At 42.3% G+C, this 23278-nt stretch overlaps 2 protein-coding genes across 6 annotated transcripts in view; both read left to right on the top strand.

Annotated features, from left to right (window-relative positions):
* The first annotated feature begins 2522 nt into the window (after positions 1-2522).
* LOC139583133 (activator of 90 kDa heat shock protein ATPase homolog 1-like) lies at positions 2523-18242 on the top strand. The gene is made up of 9 exons (XM_071413909.1): positions 2523-2992; positions 10003-10193; positions 12444-12526; positions 13092-13209; positions 13322-13413; positions 13881-14006; positions 15001-15102; positions 15200-15251; positions 17722-18242. The coding sequence occupies exons 1-9, from the start codon at positions 2913-2915 to the stop codon at positions 17892-17894; spliced, it is 1017 nt and encodes a 338-aa protein (XP_071270010.1). The 5' UTR covers positions 2523-2912; the 3' UTR covers positions 17895-18242.
* A 259-nt stretch (positions 18243-18501) lies between these two features.
* LOC139583131 (protein sel-1 homolog 1-like) overlaps positions 18502-23278 on the top strand; it is a 54790-nt gene continuing 50013 nt past the window's right edge. For 2 of the 5 annotated variants that reach the window (XM_071413905.1, XM_071413904.1), the window contains exons 1-2: positions 18502-19377; positions 19618-19661. In XM_071413905.1, coding sequence (XP_071270006.1) covers positions 19290-19377; positions 19618-19661 — 132 coding nt within the window. In that variant the 5' untranslated portion in view covers positions 18502-19289. The remainder of the gene's footprint in view (positions 19378-19617; positions 19662-23278) is intronic. The other 3 variants (XM_071413906.1, XM_071413907.1, XM_071413908.1) reach the window with 3 other exon arrangements.

Here is a 23278-nt window from a genome sequence, read left to right as displayed (position 1 = left end):
AGGAACAGAAACTCGTGCCAACACACGGAGGAACAACCACAGTTCCGACACTACATACAAGTGCCTAAATAGTGAAAACAATACAGAAACTCGGAGGAACAAACTCAGTTCCGAAACTTAACTATACGTACGTAATAACGAAAACAAGAAACATCAAAGATAATCGAGCGCGAATACACACAAGCTTAATCCCGCACGAAATAAGGCAGGTAACAGGTGCCCTATATACACACAGAAATAAACGCAATTGAAACCAGGTGTGAAAAGGAACACAGACAAAACAACCAGAAAAGGAAAAAGGAATCGGTGGCGGCTAGTAAACCGGCGACGCCGAGCGCCGAGCGCCGCCCGAACAGGGAGAGGAGTTATCTTCGGTAGAAGTCGTGACAGAAGCAGGCTGTACTGGTGCCGATATTGAAACAGGGAAAGACCCTACTAGTCCTTGAAGCTATAGGCCGATAGCGTTGACATATCATGTATGTAAACTTATGGAAAGGATGATAACAGAAAGGCTGACTTACTTTCTGGAGAGTAGAGGACTAATGTCGCCAGATCAAAGTGGGTTCAGGAAAGGCAGGGGAAGAATGGATCCTGTACTTTGCCTTGAGTCAGTCATACGGACGGCATAGGCTAATAAGGAGGTGGTAAACATTTTCTTTGATGTAGAGAAGGCTTATGATGTGGAAGGAATGCCTACTTATCAAGCTGGATAACATGGGGTTTGGAGGAAGGGTTTTTAACTGGATAAAGGATTTTTTGGGGGGGTGATCAATACAAGTGAGGGTGGGGAGCTCTATGTCAGAAAGCTACGAAAAACAGCTTCTATCTCAAGGCCATCAGACTGTTAAACAGCCATCACTAACATAGACTCAAATCTCTTGCCACTTTAATAAATGTAATAAATGGATTTAATAAAGGTATCACTAGTCACTTTAAATAACACCACTTTAATAATGTCTACATATCCTACATTACTCATCTCATATGTATATACTGTATCCTATACCATTTACTGCATCTTGCCTATGCCGCACAGCCATCACTCATCCATATATTTATATGTACATATTCTTATTCATCCCTTTACATTTGTGTGTATAAGGTAGTCGTTGTGGATGTGTTAGATTACTTGTTAGATATTACTGCACTGTCAGAACTAGAAGCACAAGCATTTCACTACACTCGCATTAACATCTGCTAACCATGTGCATGTGACCAATACAATTTGATTTGAGGTAGATAATTGTATCCCCCAGGGAAGTGTAATTAGGCCTTTGTTGTTCTCCATTATGTATCAGACCTCAGGATAAGACCCAGATGCAGACAGTTCGAAGTAACAAACATTTATTACAAAAACAGGGGGCAGGCAAATAACAGGTCAAGGGCAGGCAGAGGTCAGTAATCCAGGGCAGTGTCACAAGGTACAGAATGGCAGGCAGAATGGTCAAAACTAGGTAACAGGCACTAGAGAGAGAACCAGGCATGCGGGACAAGACGAACTGGCAACAGAGAACACAGGTATAAATGCACAGGGGATAATGGGTAAAATGGGCGACACCTATAGGGGGGTGGAGACAAGCATAAGACCGGTGAAACAGATCAGGGTGTGACATTATGATTGACAATGTATTCTCCCAGGTGAGGCCTGATATTGGGAGGTCATTGTTTGCGGATGATGGGGCATTGGGGAAGAAAGGGAGAAGAATTACCCATACAGCCAGAAGAGTTCAAGAAGCGATTAGTGAAGTTGAGCTTTAAGTTTTCAGTTGAGAAAACACAGAGTGTTTTTTTCCCTAGAAGGTCAGGGAAGAAATATACTTGAGGTTTTATGGAAAAAATCTGGGCATGGGTGGAGCATGTTCGCAGAGTAGTTGTCAAAGGAAAGAAAATGTTGAATGTGATGCGTTGCTTGTCAGGAATGGAGTGGGGGTAAGATAGCATGGCATCAAAAATGCTATATATAGTGCTGTTAAGGTCATCACTGAATTATGGAAGTGTAGCATATGGATCAGCAGCTCAGGCATCTTTAAAAAAGCTAGATGTAATCGAGGCCTAAGCACTAAGAATACAGTATGTTGTCGAGCACTCAGTACCTCTCTGTTGGCAGCGATGCAGTTAGAGAAGAAGACGATAGTTAGCATGACATATTGGGTAAATGTAGAAGAACATAAGGTTACACATCCTACAAAAAAGGTACTGCTATAGTGCTGGGGAAATGTACAAGCTTTGGGCGGATAGGCAATGGCATGGCGAGCAAGATGGTGTTGCTTGGGAGGGAGTTTAGCCCCTCTGTGGTTCTTCCTGGTATCCCACCTTGGTTTCTCCCTCAGCCAGTGATAGATCTAGGGTTGTTTGAGAGGGTAAGAGATGTTGAGGAAGGAGTAGATTCAGTTGTAAGTGAACATTATTTAGACCTTCACTGTCTCTAGTCCACACTCCAATCCAGTTGGTGGCGGTAATGCAACTTAAAGTTGGTTGCCAACTGCCATAAAAACATCTACAGACGAAGAAGGAACTCTGCTGCTGCATTTTTTGGGGGGTGTAGGGGTATATGCGTCACTTCCGTCTGTAGCTGTACACCACCTTCATATGGTAATGGCGAAAGCTCCTTGCATGTCAAAACGAATTTTCTAGAAAGACCAGGGTCATAAACCAAGACGCAAACCGTCGCTCAGGAACATAGTTGCGGCCATAACGCAATTGTAGATAATAGTCGACCTATTTACTTAATCGGTTTAGCTTGCTAACGTTAGCTAGCTAATCATCACGTTCGTTCCTTTCGGTTGCCGGCATTTGCGATTCATTTAGCTAGCTAGTTAGCTGACGTTAGCAAGCTTCTGGGACTCAATTGTACAGCTTGTTTGATAGTAAGTTACTACTGTTGCTAACATTAGCTAGCCACCACTGTCGTCATGGCTAAATGGGGAGAAGGGGATCCACGCTGGATCGTGGAGGAGAGAGCCGATGCAACAAACGTCAACAACTGGCATTGGTGAGTAACGTTAGCCTAGTTGAAGAAAGCACACTGCCTTTCGAGATGCAGTTGGAAAGGCCTGCTCACTGGCCAGCTATTATCAGACCAAGGCAAGGGTTCCGGACGTAGAAACACGGTTTAGACTGCTCCCACAACAGTTTTGCTTCGGTACTGCACTGCAGTTTAGATAACGCCCGGCCCAGACTCCCACATAGAGAAAGAAGTCCGTTGAAATGCCTAAAAATACACTTTAGTCATCACCTTTGGGCGTTGGTGGAAAAAGTACTAAATTCTCATATTTGAGTAAAAGTAAATATACCTCAGTAAAAAAATTACTCAAGTGAAAGTCACTCAGTAAAATACTAACATTACTTGAGTAAAAGTCTAAAAGTATTTGTTTTTAAATATACTTAAGTATCAAAAGTAAATGTAGTTGCTAAAATATACTTTGTAAATAAGAATTTGTTCTTAACTGAGTAGTGTAGTTAAATAAAACATCTAAATATAAGGAGTACTTTTGGGTGTCAGGGAAAATGTATGGAGTAAAAAGTAAATTTTCTTTAGGAATGTAGTGAAAGTTGTCAAATATAAAGAAAGTACTGATACCCCAAAAAACTACTTAAGTAGTACTTTAATGTACACTTAAGTACTTAACACAACTGCCTTGGTATAAAACATTCATTCATTGAATTATTCAAATAATTGTCGAGGATGCCAATTTTGTTTTTCCATCACTCACATCAAAATATATTAACATCTTCTATTCATCCAATGTCTGCCGTGTTTTTGGATGATGTGACGTCTTTGCTGCTCCCTATGCACAGTGAGTGCTAGTGTGCGTGATGTTCGTCCATATAAACCAGGCCCCCAGTGTCTGGTCTGGAGCGTGAAGTCACGAGCTTTGCGGCTGCATAGCATCCTAGCGCTGCCAAAATGCCAGGTCTGTCTGAGGAAGCCTATGTAAATTACGATCGCCAGAACTGCCAAACTAAAACATTTTAGACGCCTGTTTTGGGCTCTAAAATGTGTTTATGATGGTCAAGTTCCATCCCCACAGTGAATTATTTGAACGTTCGCTACAAATCCAGATATTTAATTAAATAGTGATCCATTCTGAGGAATACATTTGTCGTCATACAGGACTGTGCTGACAGACCAACCACGATGGGATTGGTCGAAGAATCGGTTAGCATATAGGAACCGTACGATATTAGCTATAAATGCCAACATCTGCATTGGCCCGATGTCTAGCTTAATGCCAATGTGCAAAACCGATGTCAAAGCTGACGTTCATACCTATATAACATAGGTAGATGACGAATGACGCCACGGAGAATCGAGCGCTACACGTGCAACACAGCATTCCCAACCTAGCCCACAATGTCTGCTGTGTGGATCTATTTTTCAGTTTCAAAGGAAGATAACAAAAAGGCTGCATGCAACGTTTGTGCTGCTATTTCCTGAGGAGGTGAGAAAGTGAAATCTTTCAATACCACAAACCTAATTACTCATTTGAAAGTGCATCACCCCCAGAAGTTCAGAGAGTACTTAGAACAAAAGCAGGGAAAAAACTAAGCACACACTTCCAACAACTAAACAAGTTCAAGTCGAGCAGTCATTCGAAAGAGTGAGAAAATTTCAGCGAAAACTCAATGGCGAAATACATTAACACCAAGATAATGGGATTCATTGCCCTTGACTGGTCGAGCACCTCGAGCCCCAGTACACATTACCAAGTAGGTGATTTTTTTTTGCAGATGTTGCCCTACCGGAATTACACAGTACTGTTGAAACGAACATCCATGAGCTACTTGCTATGGGCGTCACTGCTATTAGCTTCACGACTGACCGACATTTGGATCAGAGATGTCAGCCCCATGAGCATGCCAAGTCTGACAGTGAGTCGACAAGGATTTCGTACTGAGGAAAGCCGTATTGCATGCTCATTAATGTTACTGGTTCTCATACCGCTGCTGCCATTTCAACGGCATTTGAGAACATGTTTGAAACATGAACACTCCTAGCTCCATTCAAACAACTGACTGGAGAAATAAGCTCAACTGCGTCTGCAGCAGACGTGATACCCTGTCATGGCATTGAAACGCCTGCTCAACAAAAATGCAGACACAGACCGTCGGGTTAACTTGGAAAAGTACTAGAGGCTGTGATCAAGCGATTCAGTGGCATTCTCTCTGAGCCTCTTTACCGCTACTTTGATGCAGACTAGCAACAGGGTTTACGTCAAATGTTAGACACAGCTGGACAAGATAGAAAGGGACACAGTGACAGTGTGCACTGAGGAAGAAGATCCACGACAGAAGAGGCCACGGACAGACAGACAGCTGAAACTTCACTGCTTGACATGTATGATAAAATCCTGGTTGAGAATGAAACGATTGAACAACGAAACAGCACAGCAAGTAAGTGAAAGAAATGGGTTTAGATTATTTTACTGGTGATGGGGACATACGTAAATGACAACAAAATAACTTATTGGTCTGTGTGTGTGGGTGAACTATTTAACTGTACTAGAATGCTTAAGGACAAAATATTTTTAATCGGGTATCGGTATCAGATTTTTTTAGCAAGGAAAATATCGGTATCGCCCAAAAATGTCAAGTCGGTGGATCCCTATTAAGAGAAGAGCCAACCAACTTGCTAGTTCCAGCATCAGCGCGTGCTCAGGAAAGAGAGTGGAAAGGCAGTTTGCCAGTTACAACCCTAGCATTGTTAAGTATCTTGCTACAGTAGCTGGATCGAATTCTCTGTTAGCTAGCCAGAAAAATGTTGAGTAACATTTAGCTAACTTAGTTAGATCAAATAATGTAGTTTATGGCGTGAAAATTAGGTAAAAGAACGTTTCAACATCAGATAACGTTAGCGCGAGGAACCAATTGGCTATATTATTAACTGGTTATACGACTCCTTGCCATTCCTTAAGCTATAACGTTAGTTGCTCACTGGACCCTGGCATTCTGTGTGAAATGTTAGCTAGCTAATGAACTATTGTTTTCCCTCTGGTTAATTTTCAGGGTGGGAGAATTAGGTGAAAATTAATGTCGCTTGTTAAACAAGTGGATTCAGGGATCAAGTTCAGCTGGGCCTGGCTTAAGCTGGATGCCACTTTAGAGGTGAAAAGGAACACCACACACTTTCCCTCTTTTTCAATAAGGAGCATAAAAAGGGATATGTCAGGTGTACGCACTCTCTGCCCGAAAGAGATCAATTATGCCAACAAAGGGTCTCGTGTTCTGCTTCTGGCACATTGTAGAATAGATGTACACAGGAAGAAAGTGTACAATGTGATAATGTGCAGTGTAGCCCAAAGATAATGCTTTTGCTGTGTTGAACTTGACCGTGCTGTAACCCTTTCGTGTGAGTAAGGGGGGATTATTTAATGTTTTACTCCGTGAACGTTACTTTTGTACACATGTAGCCTTGTGCACTTAATCCATGTCTACTATAGTGGCCACTATAATGGAGCATAAATAGAATGCCTGTTTGTTTCATTCTAGTGCAATATTTAGCGCGTGTGCGTGTGTCGTCACAAGCGTTCTATTATAAAGGCTGTCATCACTAACGGCAACATTGGTGTAAGTCTAGGCAACAAATAACATTGGATTGTGTTCCTTAATTTTTTTGCTAGGAGTTTGGTTCACATGTACCACTTTTTATTTCACACACCGAGACTGATAATGTTCTTTGTTGTTTAGTTAGTACAGGTAACCTGCGTTTCAAGAAGGGATTCCAGCCTAAAACTCACTAGAAATTTAAAGCAACAAAAAAAAGGATCCCGTGTTTGCGTGTGTCAGGGGGGAAAAAGTCGCCCTTTTGGGCCCTCACCAGTTTGCATCTCTGAATATTACATGCTTCATATTCAAATACTCCCTTTTTTCCCCAGAGTATTCACAGGAATGTCCCTGTATTGATGTGTAATATTGTTACTGTTTCTATAAATCCTTCCGGCTTCATGTGACATCGGGAGTTTTCCATAGCGCTGACATTCCAATCCTATCTACTGGTTTTAATGTCTGGTATAAACTGTATGCAACCCGGATATAGACGGTCCGTGAATCGGCGTGTGCGAACGTGAGTAGATTACTCTGTATAGCATTATTGCTGCTGGAAGGTGAACCTTTGCCCCAGTCTGAGGTCCTGAGCGCTCTGGAGCAGGTTTTCATCAAAGATCTCTGTACTTTTCTCCGTTCATCTTTGCCTCGATCCTGACTAGTCTCCCAGGCCCTGCCGCTGCAGAACATCCACACAACATGATGCTGCCACCATGCTTCACCGTATGGTTTCCTCCAGACTTTGATGTACCTGTACTGTCACCTCCTCCTAGATGTTAGCGGGGTGAACAGGCTGTGGTTCGGTGGCTGAGGTCCTTGATGATCTTCTTGGGCTTTTACTCCAGGCGCTGTAAATGTCCTGGGGAGCAGGCAGTGTGCCCCCAATGATGTGTTGGGCTGGCTGCCCCACCCTCTGGAGAGCCCTGCAGTTGCACACGGTGCAATTTTTGTACCAGTCGGTGATGCATACCGACAGGATGCTCTTATTGGTGCATCTGTAGAAGTTTTTGAGGGTCTTAGAGGCCAAGCCAAATGTCTTCAGCTTCCTACACCATACTCTCTGTGTGAGGGGACCATTTCAGGTTGTCAGTGATGTACACGCTGAGGAACTTGAAGGTCTTTACCCTCTCCACTGTGGCTTTGTCGATGGCCAAGACCATAGTACACCACATGCACTGGGGATAGAGAATAATCAATCGTGTTGCTGTGGACACAGGATAGTCTCTCACACACACACATACACACACACACGACCTGTTTGACCTCGCTGTGATACTGTAGACCTACTTATGTTACTTAGCTGAGAAATACTATAGCTGTAAATGAATGACATTCACTGCCATAAACCTGTCTCCAATACATTTGTATTAGCTTACACAGGCCCACCGTGGACCTTTTTGGCAAATAAATATGTGTGAAAAAGCGTCCCGTGGTTTGATTTGTCAACGAGCTCAATGTATTCAACACTGGCGGTAACCAGGTGATCCTAGTAAACGATGCCCCCTCTGGTATGTTCTTTTGTGAACTGTCTTGGACTCATTGTTTCCCTGTTTACTACTCAGATAATTTAGTCTGACTTAATAAGTACAATAACTGTAAATACAGTGCCTTCAGAAAGTATTCATACCTCTTGATTTATTCCACATTTTGTTGCAGCCTCAATACAAAATGGATTTAATATTTTTCCACTCATCTACACGCAATACCCCTTAATAACTAAGTGAAAACAAGGTTTTAGAAATGTTTGCAGATTTATTGAAAAATGAAATGCAGAAATATCTATTTTCTGGGTCTCTAAGAGCTTTCCACACCTGGATTGTGCAACATTTGCCCTTTTTTTAAAATTGTATTATTATTATTTTCAAAATTCTTCAAGCTCTGTCAAAGTGGTAGTTGCTTGTTGCTAGACAGACATTTTCAGGTTTTGCCTGAGATTTTCAAGTAGATTATAAGTCAGAACTGTAACTTGGCCACTCAGGAACATTCACTGTCTTTTTGGTAAGCAACTCCAGTATAGATGTGGCCTTGTGTTTTCGGTTGTCTTGCTGAAAGGTGAATTCATCTCCCAGTGTCTGGTGGAGAGCAGACTGAACCAGGTTTTCCACATTTTGCTTCTGCTTAGCTCTGTTCCGTTGCTTTCATTTTTATTTTTTATTTTTTGGTCAATAACAAACAGGCACCACTATGCTTGAAAAAAATGGAGAGTGAAACTACGTAATGTGTTGGATTTGAACACTTTGTATTCAGGACAAAAAGAAAGTGAATTGCTTTGCCACATTTTTTTGCAGCATTACTTTAGTGCATTGTTGCAAACTGGATGCTTATTTTTGGAATATTTTTTTATTCTTTACAGGCTTCCTTTTCAGTCTGTTAATTAGGTTAGTATTGTGGAGTAACTATAATGTTGTTGATCCATCCTCAGTTTTCTCCTATCACAGCCATTAAACTCTGTAAACGGTTTTAAAGTACCCATTGGCCTCGTGGTGAAATCCCTGAGCGGTTTCCTTCCTCTCCAACAACTGAGTTAGGAAGGACGCCTGTATCTTTGTAGTGACTCTGTGTATTGATGCACCATCCAAAGTGTAATTAACTTCACCATGCTATTATATCTACCAATAGGTCCCCTTTTCTTTGAGGCATTGGAGAATCTCCCTGGTATTTGTGGTTGAATCTGTTGAATCTGAAATGTACTGCTCAACTGAGGGGACCTTACAATGATCTGTATGTGTTGGGTACAGAGATGAGGTAGTCATTCAAAACTCATATTAAACTCTATTATTGCACACAGAGTCCATGCCTTTTAGTATGTGGCTGTTAATCAAGTTTTTACGCCTTAATTTATTTAGGCTTGACATAAAAGGGATTGAATACTTTTGTAGCTTTTAATTTATTAATTGGTTTATTTTGATCCACTTTGACATTATGGGGTATTGTGTGTAGGCCAGTGACAAAAGCATTTCAATTGAATCCATTTTAAATTCAGGCTGTAGCTGAACAACATCTGGAAAAGGTTCAGGGGTGTGATTGTCTTCAGAGAGTAATGTATATTTATTATTATGTAAATAAACCCAATTGAACTATATTTCTGAAGGAAAAATTCACTTGCCTAAGAATAGGTTATTAAAACGGATTACTTTCTTTTGAGTCCATCTAGGGCTGTGTACACACTGCTACAATTGAGCTTTGCTGGCATGGTGCCAGCAACACCTGGGTTGTGGGTTTGATACCCGCACGGGCCACACATACGGAACATGTCACTGTGTCAATGTTGACAGCCAAATTACCATATCACAGTTTTACTAGTTCATTACACAAGGCACAAAATATGAGCGGTCTGAAACGGGGAAGTTCTCCAATAGCAAATGCTTGTTTCTGTTACAAGAATGCTTTGTTGGGTGACTGTGTGCCCTACTGAACACAACCCAGTTGAATATATGAATTCATTGCGTGTCCCTACAGGACGGAGCGTGATGTGACAGGCTGGTCGACAGACAAGCTGAAGGAGCTCCTGTTGGGGCTGCGCGTGGAGGGACCCGAGGGGAGCTGCGAGGTCACCGACGTCCCGACGCTGGACGGCGAGGCGTCCATCAACAACCGCAAGGGAAAGCTCATCTACTTCTATGAGTGGAACGTCAAGGCGACGTGGACCGGTGAGTCCAGCACACTCTCACACACACCACTCTGTATAGAACTCATGTTGAACACATGGTAAGATGTTTTCTGCAAAGAAAAGTATCCCACATTTTGATTGAAACACAGAGGGGTTTGAGCCAAACTAAGTGCAGCTTAGCACTCGTTTCCATGGTGATGAGACTCACTTTTATTTATTTTATTTAACCAGGTAGGCCAGTTGAGAACAAGTTCTCATTTACAACTGCGACCTGGCCAAGATAAAGCAAAGCAGTGCGACAAAAACAATAGTTACACATGGAATAAACAAACGTACAGTCAATAATACAATAGAGAAATCTATATACAGTGTGTGCAAATGTAGTATGATTAGTGAGGTGAGGCAATAAATAGGCCATAGTGGTGAAATAATTACAATTTAGCATTAACACTGTAGTGATAGATGTGCAAGTAGAGATACTGGGGTGCAAAAATAAATAACAATATGGGGAAGAGGTAGTTGGGTGTGCTATTTACAGATTGGCTGTGTACAGTGATCGGTAAGGTGCTCTGATAGCTAATGCTTAAAGTTAGTGAGGGAGATAAGTCTCCAGCTTCTGTGATTTTTGCAATTCGTTCCAGTCATTGGCAGCAGAGAATTGGAAGGAAAGGCGGCCAAAGTAAGTTGGCTTTGGGGATGACCAGTGAAATATACCTGCTGGAGCGTGTGCTACGGGTGGTTGTTGCTATGGTGACCAGTGAGCTGAGATAAGGCGGGGCTTTACCTAGCAAAGACTTATAGATGACCTGGAGCCAGTGGGTTTGGAGACGAATATGAAGCAAGGGCCAGCCAATGAGATCATACAGGTCGCAGTGGTGGGTAGTATATTGGGCTTTGGTGACAAGACGGATGGCACTGTGATCCAATTTGCTGAGTAGAATGTTGGAGGCTATTTTGTAAATCACATCGCCAAAGTCAAGGATCGGTCGGATAGTCAGTTTTACGAGGGTATGTTTAGCAGCAGCATGAGTGAAGGAGGCTTTGTTGCGAAATAGGAAGCCGATTCTAGATTTAACTTTGGATTGGAGATGCTTAATGTCAATCTGGAAGGAGAGTTTAGTCTTACCAGACACCTAGGTATTTGTAGTTGTCAGAACCGTCCAGAGTAATGATGCTAGTCGGGCGGGTGGGTGCGGGCAGCGATCGGTTGAAGAGCATGCATTTAGTTTTATTTGCATTTAAGAGCAGTTGGAGGCCACGGAAGGAGAGTTGTATGGCATTGAATCTCGTCGTCTGAAGGTTAGTTAACAGTGTTCAAAGAAGGGCCAGAAGTTTATAGAATGGTGTCATCTGCGTAGAGGTGGATCAGAGAATCACCAGCAGCAACAGCGACATCATTGATGTATACAGAGAAAAGAGTCGGCCCTCCGATTTGACACACTGAACTCTATCTGAAAAGTAGTTGGTGAACCAGGCGAGGCAGTCATTTGAGAAACCAATGCTATTGAATCTACCGATAAGGTTGTGGTGATTGACAGAGTCGAAAGCCTTGGCCAGGTCGATGAAGACGGCTGCACAGTACTGTCTTTTTTCGATGGCGGTTATATCGTTTAGGACCTTGAGCGTGGCTAAGATGCACCCATGACCAGCTCGGAAACCAGATTGCATAGCGGAGAAGGTACGGTGGGATTCGAAATTCGGTGATCTGTTAACTTGGCTTTCGAAGACTTTAGTAAGGCAGGGTAGGATAGATATAGGTCTGTAACAGTTTGGGTCTAGAGTGTCACCCCCTTTGAAGAGGGGGATGACCGCGGCAGCTTTCCAATCTTTGGGGATCTCGGAAGATATGAAAGAGAGGTTGAACAGACTAGTAATAGAGGTTTCAACAATTGCGGTGGATAATTTTAGAAAGAGAGGGTCCAGATTGTCTAGCCCAGCTGATTTGTCGGGGTCCAGATTTTGCAGCTCTTTCAGAACATCGGCTATCTGGATTTGGGTGGAGGAGAAGCGGGGCTTGGGCAAGTTGCTGTGGTGGGTGCAGAGCTGTTGGCCAGGGTAGTGGTAGCCAGGTGGAAAGCATGGCCAGCCGTAGGAAAATGCTTATTGAAATTCTCGATTATCGTAGATTTATCGGTGGTGACAACTATATTCTCCCGTACACAAAGACCCAGGGTTTCAGTGAGATTTGGGTGGGTTGTCATAGTATCTGCCTTCAAAGTAGGCTTCATGACATCTCCCGATCTTTCTTTCTTTCTTTCTTTCTTTCTTTCTTTCTTTCTCCCTCCCCCAGGAACATCAAACACCGGAATCAAGTACAAAGGGAACATTGACGTTCCCAACCTCTCCGATGAAAATGACATGGACGACCTAGATGTAGGTTATGACAGAATGCCATTCAGGATCATGCTCTTTCAGGCTAATCGACAGCTGCTAACTGTCGGTTGTAATGTTAGTTACTCTTGAGAAAAGTTACATTTATTTATTTTCTACTTTATTTAACAATTTTCAGATATGAGAACAGTGAGACATTGAAAACAGTACAACATCCCTAGTCCCTTTTCCCCTCCATCCATCCATCCCTCCCACCCACCCACCCCACCAAGGCTTCATACAAGGACATCACAAAAAAGTAAATAAAAAAAATTGACAAAAATAAACAATGATGGAAAGAAAAACTGAACATTCAACAAATTGTAATGATAGTAATTGGTAATGGCAACGTCACTGCTGACTTCCAACTGTAGCACCAACACTATTCTCCAATAGGAGCACCAACACTATTCTCCAATAGGAGCACCAACAACATCTAGTTTATATCAGTTGGCCCAAAGGGAGTTAAGTTTATTTCTTTGCACTACCTTTATATGGGTAGATGAAGAACGCACCTAACATAACAATCTGTATAGTCTTTGCTCTCTTTTTTTTGGGGGGGGCACAGATCAGTGTGGTTCTCTGCAAGGATGAACCCGATACACCTCTCACCGAACTCATGAGGAAGGAGGGAGCAAAGAAAGTGCGAGCTGCCCTGGGGAGCTATGTTGGCCACCTGAAATCAGGTGAGGCCTTTATTCAAATCTATTCAACTCTATTGCCTGTTCATAGCCATATTTCCATAGGCGATAGTTCCACTTGATACTAGTTGAAATTGAACTTTTCCGATGATTGCAGAGTTCACTCAGGGCATGATCCTGCCCACGGCGAATGGGGCGGCGAGCAAGCCACAGCCATCGCAGACAAAGGTCAAAGTTGACAAAACCCAGGTGGGTAGCAGTTGCCTTCTTACCTTACGCCCTGATTCTCTAACCTCAATCTCTTCCGTTATGGATTTAACAATGGTGGAAACTTCCAGCTAATGTTTACATCAATCCAATACAAACAAAAGAATGGAGAAGAATTGGGACGCAGCCAATGTATCAAGGGAGTAATGATTTAAAACCCAACTAGCAATAACAGTGTAAGGAATGTTCCATACATGTTGTTCAAGAGTCCAATTAGCAAAACAAAATAAAGACATTTTTGCTTTTTTTATCTGTAAAAATGTAACTGAAGTTCATCCCCACCGCCCTTCATACAATGTAAAGTGCCACAATCCATTCTAAAATTAATTTACTCAACTTCCAAGTTTTGGATATCAAGTATTCAGGCTTATCGAGTATTACGTGAGCTTCACCTAAGGTACAAAAATACTGGGACTTCATGATCATGCTTGTCTGGTGTCTGTCCCCAGATTGGTCCCTCTGTTTCTGCTCCACCATCAAGCACAGGGGTCAAGATTTCAACCTGCAAGTTTAGTCTCAAGGAAACCTTCCTCACCTCACCTGATGAGCTGTACAGAACCTTCATCAACCAAAACGTGAGTGGTCAAGTAGTCTTTTCCTTGCCCTTTCCTCGAACATCACTTATCGGGTCAGGCATAACAGTTGTACACTCCATGAACAAAATATACTCCAGGAGTATATTCATTACGCATATTCTGTTGCTAAACGTATAGTCTGTTGCAAAATGTTTTGCAACTGTTTACTCCAAACGAGTTTCTATTGGACAAATTCAGTTGGGTCCCTCTCCGTTTCGTTCTATTTGCTCTGTTTGCTTCCGTTTTAGTTCTTAAACGGTTGCCCTTGCCAGTCCTTTCCCCAGTCACTGAGGAAGTAGGAAAGGATGCCATTTTAGAGTATTGAAACAACCATAGTTTGGCAATGGTGAGATGCAGAGAGGCTTAACAGCAGCGTTTCCCAAACTCGGTCCTTGGTACACCAAGGGGTGCATGTTTTGGGTTTTGCCCTAACACTGCACAGCTGATTCAAATGATCAAAGCTTGATCAATTTTTGAATCAGCCGTGTAGTGCTAGGGCAAAAACCAAAACGTGCACCCCTTGGGGTCCCGAGGACCGAGTTTGGGTGAAGCAGTAAAGCAGGGTTTCCATGTCATTAACAAGCTCAGTTGCCCTAATAATGTAGAGTAAGAATATCATTGAGTGCATGTGCTAGTTTGCCTTCTAAAGAAAGGGTTTTACCTGGGTTTTGATGTCATTTTTATCCTTTTTCCCCCTGCGGTACTTCACTAGTGCAAATAATTTCATCAGTGCAAACATTTTTGATTCACTCTTATATCCAATGTTGGATTTTACTGTTGCTTTCAATTGGGAACGAGGAGCAACCTCAGTGAACTAGACTTAAACTCTGTGTAGATTGCTGCCGGTTCAGAAATGTTGCCTATTTGTAAGATAATGTCCACCTACTTTCAATTTGGTGGCCCATAACTCTTTTGAATCATGACTACAATTGGCTGCTGGCTTGTAGGAATCATTGCTGATTCGCGTCCTCTGGTCTCCTCTCTGGTAATGCAGATGGTCCAGGCGTTCACCCATGCTGCAGCTGTGGTCGACGGAGAAAAAGGAGGGAAGTTTCAGCTGCTCGAGGGGAGTGTCAACGGAGAGTTTACAGAGCTGGTGAGGACACGTGAGATCATGTTTGTTATCCGTCAATCGTAACCCATTGTGGAAGAACGTCCCAATTCTAACTGTAGTCTTTGTTTCCACTTCTTAGGTCCCAGATGAGAAGATTGTTATGAAATGGAGGTTCAAGACCTGGCCATGTGGTAGGTTTCCCCACCTTGCCCGGTTGTGCTCTGTTGATTTTTGTGTGTGCTCCTTTTAACCTCAGCAACTTTCAATATCAACTTTCATTTCAGCATGTCTCCACTTAGGTATTTCTTATACAGGTCATCTCTACAACACTAACTGCTTTCTCAACTAGCTCCTGGGGACCCACAGGTTTTTCAGGCTTTTGTTTCATCCTAGAACTAAGGATAACACTCATTGAGCAAACTGGAAACCGCATTTATTGTTGCCGAGGACTTTAACAAAGGAAATCTGAGGAGAATTCTCCCGAAATTCATCTCCTGTGTTACACGGGGAGAAAGGACACTTGATCATTGTTATTCTCCCTTCCGAGACAGTTAATCCAGAGAATCAGAGCTGTTAGCTAAATGTAGTAATGAATAAATTGGCTACATTTCTTTAAATTGACAATTCTGTGAACTGTCTTGTGCAAGTTTTAAATTGACACAATACCTGTTAGCAAAGGTGCCAGCTAGAGATGACATGAAGGAGCTTGCAGGGATTTGTAGTCTTGCATGATGTCTACTTTGATGCTAATTAGCATTTTAGAATCTAAGAGTAAAAAGAGCCCGAAAATATTGATTAGTCAGCTTGTCCGAGAGAGATTTACATGGTTATCAAAATGTCACGCCAGGGCCTCAATTTAAAATGTCAGTTGAATTATGTTTACAAATTAATTAAAAATTAAAAGCTGAAATGTCTTGAGTCAGTAAGTATTCAACCCCTTTGTTATGGCAAGTAAAAATGTGCTTAAGTTGCCTGGACTCACTGTGTGCAATAAGTGTTTTAAGATGATTTTTGAATGACTACCTCAAACCCATGTACTGGACTCCACACATACAATTATCTATAAGGTCCCTCAGTCGAGCAGTGCATTTCAAACACATATTTTCAAGCATGATGGTGGCTCCATCATGTTAGTCATGTTTTTTTTAAGGATAAATAAAACAGAATAAAGCTAAGCACAGGCAAAATCCTAGAGGAAAACCTGGTTCAGTCTGCTTTCCAACAGACACTGGGAGACATTCACCTTTCAGCAGGACAATAATCTACAACACAAGGCCAAATATACACTGGAATTGCTTACCAAGATGACATTGAATGTTCCTGAGTAGCCTAGTTACAGTTTTGGTGTAAATTGTCTTGAAAAATCTATGGCAAGACTTGAAAATGGCTGTCTAGCAATGATCAACAACCAACATGACAGTGCTTGAAGAATTTTTTTAGAGAATAATGTGCAAATATTGTACAATCCAGGTGTGCAAAATGTATAGACTTACCCAGAAAGATTTGAAGCTGTAATCGCTGCCAAAGGTGATTCTAACATGCATTGACTCAGGGGGATGAATACTTATTTAATCAAGATACAGTATATTAGTGTATTATTTTATTTTATGTATTACAAATTGTATAATTTTTCCTCTACTTTGACAGAGTATTTTGTGTAGATCGTTGACAAAAAATGACAAATCCATTGTAATCCCACTTTGTAACAACAAAATGTGGAAGAAGTCGAGGGGTGTGAATACTTTCTGAAGCATTGTATTTATATTCTGGATTCTGACATTGCTCATGTGATATCTACTTTGGATTTGTTAATTGGACGCGTTCTGACATTTCTTGATTTGATTATCTGTGTATTTGTTTGGTATTTGCTAGACATTCCACCACTGATAGAACAATGAGACCGATATCTCACTGGATGTATACATGTGAAGCATCCTGTTGGCGTTTCCGCTCACAACCAATTATTGTATGGAAGCGATAGGAAGCTCACTGGCGGGCAGTGGGAGAAGATGGGTTTTGGCTGACATTCTGTACATTTTCTCATCAATAAAACATTTGATGTCAATACAGTTTTCTGTTCCTAAAAGTAGAATCTGTTATGAACAGAGTGGACAGAGTTTTGTGGACTTTGCCGTTTGCAAAAGTAAAAAATGCACTGCTTAGGAGTGCAAAAGCAAATTGAGTTATTGTACACGTGCACTTCAGAGTAGGTGTTCCTTAACGGAAATATGCAGATGTATACTGGAACGCGCCAACAGGATATCGCTAGCGCGTGCTTGGCTCTGCCCACCTCTATGCTTGTTCTGCCCACTATCACTCATTTGTTCCCATTAGACCACAGCGTGTTGATTCCATCTTGGTTTAGTTGTACAAATATTTGATTCAACTACACAGTTTGAGCTAGTAACAAGCATTTTGCTGCATCTATAACACCTGTAAATCTGATGTGACCAAAACATTTTGATTTGATTTTAACATACCTGATTAAACTAATCACAGGCTTGATGATTAGTTGGATCCGGTGTGTTGAAACTTGGCAGGAACAAAAGCCTGCATACCCTGTTCGGGACCCACGACTGGACTTGAGGAACCCTGGATAGTAACATAAATGGCTTGGATATATTGTTTTTGCAACAACTCACTCTGATTTCCCTCTTCCAGAGCACTATGCGACTATCACTCTAAACATGAAGGATCGAGGCAATGAGACTGAGCTGAAGATGGAATGTAAAGATGTCCCTACTGGAGAAGAGGATAGGACGAAGGAGGGTTGGAAGAGATACTACTTTGAAGCCATCAAACAAACTTTTGGATTCGGGGCCCGACTCTACTGAGATTGACTAAGTCATGAACAAAACAAAAAAGAGAACCTGATTATTTAATGTGAATGAATAAATACTCTCTTTGGCACTGTTTCTTGTAGCACTAGCCATACTGTGTGCGTAGACAAACGGTGCCTTTTCCACTTGGAAGACTGGCTTGCAGTGTAAGGGTCAGTGGTTCAAGGCTTCCTTTGAGGGCCGCCTTACCTCACCGAGTCTAAGCAAAGGAGATGTAGAAACAATCACTCGAATGACAGTATATTTACGTGCTGACAGTATTTGGAATTAATGATTCGTATTCTCTATCCAATTCTGCACATTTTGAAGTGTCGTGCTGAAATAAATGCGATTTTTACTGGATTATGTTTTGTGGGTTTGATGATTTATTGCGCAAGACTACTGGTTAGTGGCTACCGGATGTCCAGTGATGTTTCTCTTGAAAAAAGGTTGCTCGCGCTTGATATTCTTAGAGATTTGACAAACAGACATCAAAGAAATTGCAGTGCACATTAAATATGGACAAGAGGTACATTTAATTAAAGGGTTTTGAATTATATTTTCAATATATTATCCCAATGGGATATATAGCCTACCATACCCATTGATTATGCATGTACCCAAGCGGTTAAGAGCATTGTGCTAGTAATCGACAGGTCACTGCTTTGAATCCACGAGCCGACTGTGGAAAATCTGTCGATGTGCCCTTGAGCAACGAATTTAAACTTAAGTGCTCCTGTCAGTCGCTCTGGATAACAACGTCTGCTAAATGACTTAAAAGTAATTATGTTAAGACTAGTACTGATTACTTTTTTGGCGTGCCAAATACATGTTATGCAACACAAACGTACACGAATTATGTTAGAAGGCGTTTCGTCTTCCGACCTGTGTAAAACCACAGGCGGACACATTTTGTGCAACCCCGTCTACCGTGCACGCAAGATTGGATGATGTCCTTTACATTGGTCAATGTCAGCCAACGCGTGCTAGGATACGTCTATCGGAGAGATTAGGAAGTGGCGTTCAAGTTTAACTAGACGTGTTGTCTGATAAACTGCGAACGGTATAACAGCACATCGTTGCAATTTATCAACAGGCTTCAAAGACTAGGAACGCGTACCTAGCTAATGAAACTAGGTATTTTGTTTAGTTAACATGCTAGCTATCCAGCTAAATATATTCCATGTCAGCAGTAAAAAAAGCATGAGCTAGCTATCGTTAGTTAAAACAAACAGTGTACCTACCCTATGCTGCTATAAAATATTTATTTGGTGGGCTTTGCGCTCGTGAATGTTAGTTCGCAGCGTATGCAAGAGAAGAAGAATCCTGTACGTGGATGACTAACATTAGCCACGGAGCTAACTCCGTTAACTAAAGTAGCTAGCTAGCAGTCGTTAGTTTGTAATCGAAATGGATTTTAAAGGGTCATTCAAGACTTCGAGGATGGTTTTGTCCCTGGTCGTTCTCCTTATATTTTTCTCACACGGAACAGCAGCTGGTAAGTCTTAAACACGTCAGCCGGGTAGATGTCATCTGTCATAGTTGATACAATTTGACAGATACTGTAACGCTAGCAGTAGTAAGCTTGTTGACATTATTTTGAGGCGCTAACTATCAATACTGTGTGTAGGAAAGTAGTTTCTTTTTCTACGAAGTGGTGTTTTTTGAACGAAAAGTGTTTGGATTGTCAGGTGATGCACAATGCCTAATCAATAAAATTTTCTTTGTCTTTCTACAGATGAAGAGCTACAGGGGAATCATGATCATGCTCCTGAATTGAAGGTAGCTATAAACACATTTCACTAGCCCTAGGTTCAAATAGGTACCTTGATGTAACAAGCAATATATACAGTGCATTCGGTAAGTATTCAGACCCCTTGACCTTATCCACATTTTATGTTACAGCTGTATTCTAAAATTGATTAAATTGTTTTTTCACCCTCAATCTACAATCTACCCCATAATGACAATGCAAAAACAGATTTGAATACATTTTAGCAAATGTATAAAATAAAAATAACTGAAATATTACATTTACATAAGTATTCTGACCCTTTACTTAGTACTTTGTTGAAGCACCTTTGGCAGCGATTATCTTCTTGGGTATGACGCTACAAACTTGGCACACCTGTATTTATATTTGGGGAGTTTCTCCCATTTTTTTCTGCAGATCCTCTCAAGCTCTGTCAAGTTGGATGGGGAGTGTCTCTGCACAGCTATTTTCAGGTCTCTCCAGAGATCGGGTTCATGTCCGGGCTCTGGCTGGGCCACTCAAAGACATTCAGAGACTTGTCCCGAAGCCACTCCTGCGTTGTCTTGGCTGTGTGTTTAGGGTCATTGTCCTGTTGGAAGGTGAACCTAGCCCCAGTCTGAGGTCCTGAGTGCTCTGGAGCAGGTTTTCATCAAGGATCTCTCTGTACTTTGCTCTGTTTATCTTTCCCTGACTAGTCTCCCAATCCCTGCTGCAGAAAAACATCCCCACTGCATGATGCTGCCACAACCATGCTTCACTGTATGGATGGTGCCAGGTTTCCTCCAGACGTGACGCTTGGCATTCAGGCCAAAGAGTTCAATCTTGGTTTCATCAGACCAGAGAACCTTGTTTCTCAAGCTGGCTGTCATGTGCCTTTTACTGAGGAGTGGCTTCTGTCTGGCCACTCTACCATAAAGGTCTGATTTGGTTATTTTTTTATTTATTAACCTTTATTTAACTAGGCAATTCAGTTAAGAATATATTCTTATTTACAATGACGGCCAAACCCAGACGACGCTGGGTCAATTGTATGCCGCCCTATGGGACTCCCAAACTCGGCCGGATGTGATGCAGCCTGGATTCGAACTAGGTACTGTAGTGGCACCTCTTGCACTGAGATTTTTTATTTAACCTTTATTTAAACAGGTAGGCTAGTTGAGAACAAGTTCTCATTTGCAACTGCGACCTGGCCAAGATAAAGCATAGCAATTTGACACATACAACAACACAGAGTTACACATGGAATAAACAAAACATACAGTCAATAATACAGTAGAAAAATAAGTCTATATACAATGTGAGCAAATGAGGTGAGATAAGGGAGGTAAAGGCACAAAAAGGCCATGGTGGTGAGGTAAATACAATATAGCAAGTAAAACACTGGAATGGTAGATTTGCAGTGGAAGAATGTGCAAAGTAGAAATAGAAATAATGGGGTGCAAAGGAGCTAAATAAATACAGTAGGGGAAGAGGTAGTTGTTTGGGCTAAATTATAGATGGGCTAAGTACAGGTGCAGTAATCTGTGAGCTGCTCTGACAGCTGGTGCTTAAGCTAGTGAGGGAGATAAGTGTTTCCAGCTTCAGAGATTTTTGCAGTTCGTTCCAGTCATTGGCAGCAGAGAACTGGAAGGAAAGACGACCAAAGGAGGAATTGACTTTGGGGGTGACCAGTGAGATATACCTGCTGGAGCGCGTGCTATGAGTTGGTGCTGCTATGGTGACCAGTGAGCTGAGATAAGGCGGGGCTTTACCTAGCAGAGACTTGTAGATAACCTGTAGCCAGTGGGTTTGGCGACGAGTATGAAGCGAGGGCCAACCAACGAGAGCGTACAGGTCGCAATGGTGGGTAGTGTATGGGGCTTTGGTGACAAAACGGATGACACTGTGATAGACTGCATCCAGTTTGTTGAGTAGAGTGTTGGAGGCTATTTTATAGATGACATCACCGAAGTCGAGGATCGGTAGGATGGTCAGTTTTACGAGGGTATGTTTGGCAGCATGAGTGAAGGATGCTTTGTTGCGATATAGGAAGCCAATTCTAGATTAAATTTTGGATTGGAGATGCTTAATGTGAGATGCAGTGCCTTAGACGGCTGCGCCACTCAGGAGGCACTTGGTGGAGTGGGGCAGAGTTGGTTGTCTTTCTGGAAGGTTCTCCCATCTCCACAGAGGAACTCTCGAGCTGTCAGAGTAACCATTGTGTTCTTGGTCCAAGGACCTTCTTAGTCCAAGGCCCTTCTCCCCTGATTGCTCAGTTTGGCTGGGCGCCTAGCTCTAGGAAGAGTCTTGGTGGTTTGAAACTTCTTCCATTTAAGAATGATGGAAGCCACTGTGTTCTTGGACCTTCAATGCTGCAAACATTTTTGGGTACCCGATCTGTGCTTCGACACAATCCTGTCTCGGGGCTCTACGGATAATTCCTTCATCCTCGTGGCTTGGTTTTTGCTCTGACATGCGCTGTCAACTGTGGGACCTTATATAGACAGGTGTGTGCCTTTCCAAATCATGTCCAATCAATTGAATTTATCATAGTTGGTCTCCAATGAAGTTGTAGAAACATGTCGAGGATGAGTCTCACAGCAAAGGGTCTGAATACTTATTTCAATTAAGTATTTCTGTTTTAAATGTTTTATACATTTTCGAAAATGTATAAAAACCTGTTCACTTTGCCATTACGGGGTCTTGTGTGTAGATTTGAGTTTTTTTAACTTTTCAAAATCCATTTTAGAGTAAGGCTGTAACGTATGAAATGTGGAAAAAGTCAAGGGGTCTAAATACTTTCCGAATGCACTGTACATGTCATATATTGATAGATTCATTACGCCGTCGCAATTTTCGCTCTCTTCTATTCTATCTTCTCTTCCTTCCACTAAATCCTTCTCCTTCCTGTCTCCTGACTCTGCATCTTCAACCCTTCTCTCCTCTCTTTCCACCTCCTTTCACTCCCACTGTCCTCTTTCCTCCCGGCCGGCTCGACCCTCCCCTTCTGCTCTTTGGCTGAGTGACTCACGGAACAGGGCTGCAGGCAGCTGAGCAAAAATGTAGGAAAACTAAACTTTCCAGACGACCTATCATCCTTCCACTCTACTCTTGTGTATCCTTTGCTGAAGCTGCTTTCTATCACTCTAAATTCCAAGCCTCAGCCTCCAACCCTGGGAAACTATTCGACACCTCCTCCGTCCTTAATCCTCCTCCCCCTACCTCCTCCCTCTCTGCAGATGACTTTGTCAACTTAAAAAAAAAAAAAAAAGGTTGACGACATTCCATCCTCATTCACTCAGCCTACTAAAGCCACTGGTCCCACTCACACAGAACTACCCTACACCTTGACCTCTTTCTCCCCTCTCTCCAGATGAAATTCTGCGACTTGATGTCAAGCCGCCCGACAACTTGTCCACTCAACCCCATCCCCTCTTCCCTTCTCCAGACTATCTCTGGAGACCTCCCATTCCTCACTTCCCTCATCAACTCATCCCTGACCACTCTCCGCTCTGCCAAAGCTGAATCTCTCTCTGTTCTCATTCTCCTAGATCTATCCGCTGCATTCGACACTGTGAACCACCAGATCCTCCTCTCGACCCTCTCAGAGCTGGGCGTCTCAGGCTCTCCACGCACTTGGAATGCATCCTACCTGGCGGGTTGCTCC

Source organism: Salvelinus alpinus, chromosome 8 (genome assembly GCF_045679555.1).
Source record: "Salvelinus alpinus chromosome 8, SLU_Salpinus.1, whole genome shotgun sequence".
In the NCBI taxonomy this organism is placed as follows: Eukaryota; Metazoa; Chordata; class Actinopteri; order Salmoniformes; family Salmonidae; genus Salvelinus; species Salvelinus alpinus.
The sequence above is the reverse complement of the archived record's forward strand: the minus strand, read 5'-3'. Positions and strand labels throughout refer to the sequence as shown.